Source organism: Ipomoea nil, unplaced genomic scaffold, assembly GCF_001879475.1.
Source record: "Ipomoea nil cultivar Tokyo-kokei standard unplaced genomic scaffold, Asagao_1.1 scaffold2848, whole genome shotgun sequence".
In the NCBI taxonomy this organism is placed as follows: domain Eukaryota; kingdom Viridiplantae; phylum Streptophyta; class Magnoliopsida; order Solanales; family Convolvulaceae; genus Ipomoea; species Ipomoea nil.
This window is the reverse complement of record NW_017619276.1, coordinates 2,169,946-2,171,129: the sequence shown is the minus strand read 5'-3', so window position 1 is coordinate 2,171,129 and position 1,184 is coordinate 2,169,946. Positions and strand designations below refer to the sequence as shown.

The following is a 1,184-nucleotide window of genomic DNA, read 5'->3' as shown; positions in this document are numbered from 1 at the left end:
CAAAAGCGGGAAAGGAAATTTTGCTCAAAAGCATTGCTCAAGCCCTTCCAATATTCACCATGTCCGTTTATTTGTTGCCCGTGAATGTGTCTGATAGTTTGGAACGATTAATGAATCCATACTGGTGGGAGAGTAGTGGTGCAACAAACAAAGGAATTTCTTGGGTAAGCTGGCCCCGACTTTGCTCTCCGAAATGTGAAGGGGGAGAATGGGTTTTAAAAAACTACGTGAGTTTAATTTAGCTCTACTAGCGAAGCAGGGGTGGCGATTGATGGTGTGTCCGGATTCTCTAGTCAGTAGAGTTCTTAAAGCAAAATATTTCCCTAGTACAAATTTCTTGGAGGCAGCACTGGGTAATAACCCAAGTTACATTTGGAGGTCGTTTCTAGCTGGTAAAGAAATTCTGCGTGAAGGAATGGCCAAACGATTAGGAGATGGTAACGATACTCTGATCTGGGGTGTACCTTGGCTAGCGGATAAAGCGAACCCTACGCTACATACACATGTTTTCGAACAATTGAAAGAGGCGAAGGTGGCGGGGTTACTCAGTGAAGCAGGTACCTGGGATGTTGATATTCTTAGAGATATTTTTGAACCTGATGATATCCCTAGAATACTTGCCACACCAGTTTCTCCTGATTTTAGGGATGAATGGTTTTGAAAGGGGGATATACATGGTAAATACTCCGTGCGCCATGGCTATCGCATGTTGATGAATAGTAATCCTACGGTAGATCCCCAGCTTTCGTTCGTGGAATGGAGGAAACTTTGGAAATTGCCCATCCCTCCCAAGGTTAAGAATTTCCTTTGGAGATGTATGAGGAACATCCTCCCAGTACGTGAAGCTTTGATCACCAAACATGTTTGGGCGTGAGGAGGGTGCCCCTTCTGTACTTATGAGCATGAATCATTGGATCACCTCTTTTGTGGCTGCCATGTGACCAAACAGCTTTGGGGTGGAGTTGCTAATCAAGCCTCTTCATGTCTTGTGCAGCTTCTGACTATGGCGCTTTGCTCTCTCTCTGTTGTTGATATGGTGAGGACTGCTGCACGGCTATGGATAATATGGAACACCCGTAATGATGTAGTTTGGAAAAATGCGATGCCTTCACTGGATTTAATGCAGCGCCAAGTTGACAGTGCTGTGGCGATATGGATGCAGACTTATATTCAGGGAAGAGAGG

The 1,184-nt window shown here is 44.8% G+C and overlaps 1 protein-coding gene across 1 annotated transcript; it reads left to right on the top strand.

Moving 5' to 3' along the window:
- The first annotated feature begins 208 nt into the window (after positions 1–208).
- On the top strand, positions 209–661 carry LOC109160522 (uncharacterized mitochondrial protein AtMg00310-like). Its single transcript, XM_019308809.1, has one exon. The coding sequence runs from the start codon at positions 209–211 to the stop codon at positions 659–661; it is 453 nt and encodes a 150-aa protein (XP_019164354.1).
- Positions 662–1,184: the final 523 nt, after the last annotated feature.

Excerpts from the sequence above, each read along its gene's own strand:
- LOC109160522 (XM_019308809.1), top strand. The coding sequence starts at position 209 with ATGGGTTTTAAAAAACTACGTGAGTTTAATTTAGCTCTACTAGCGAAG.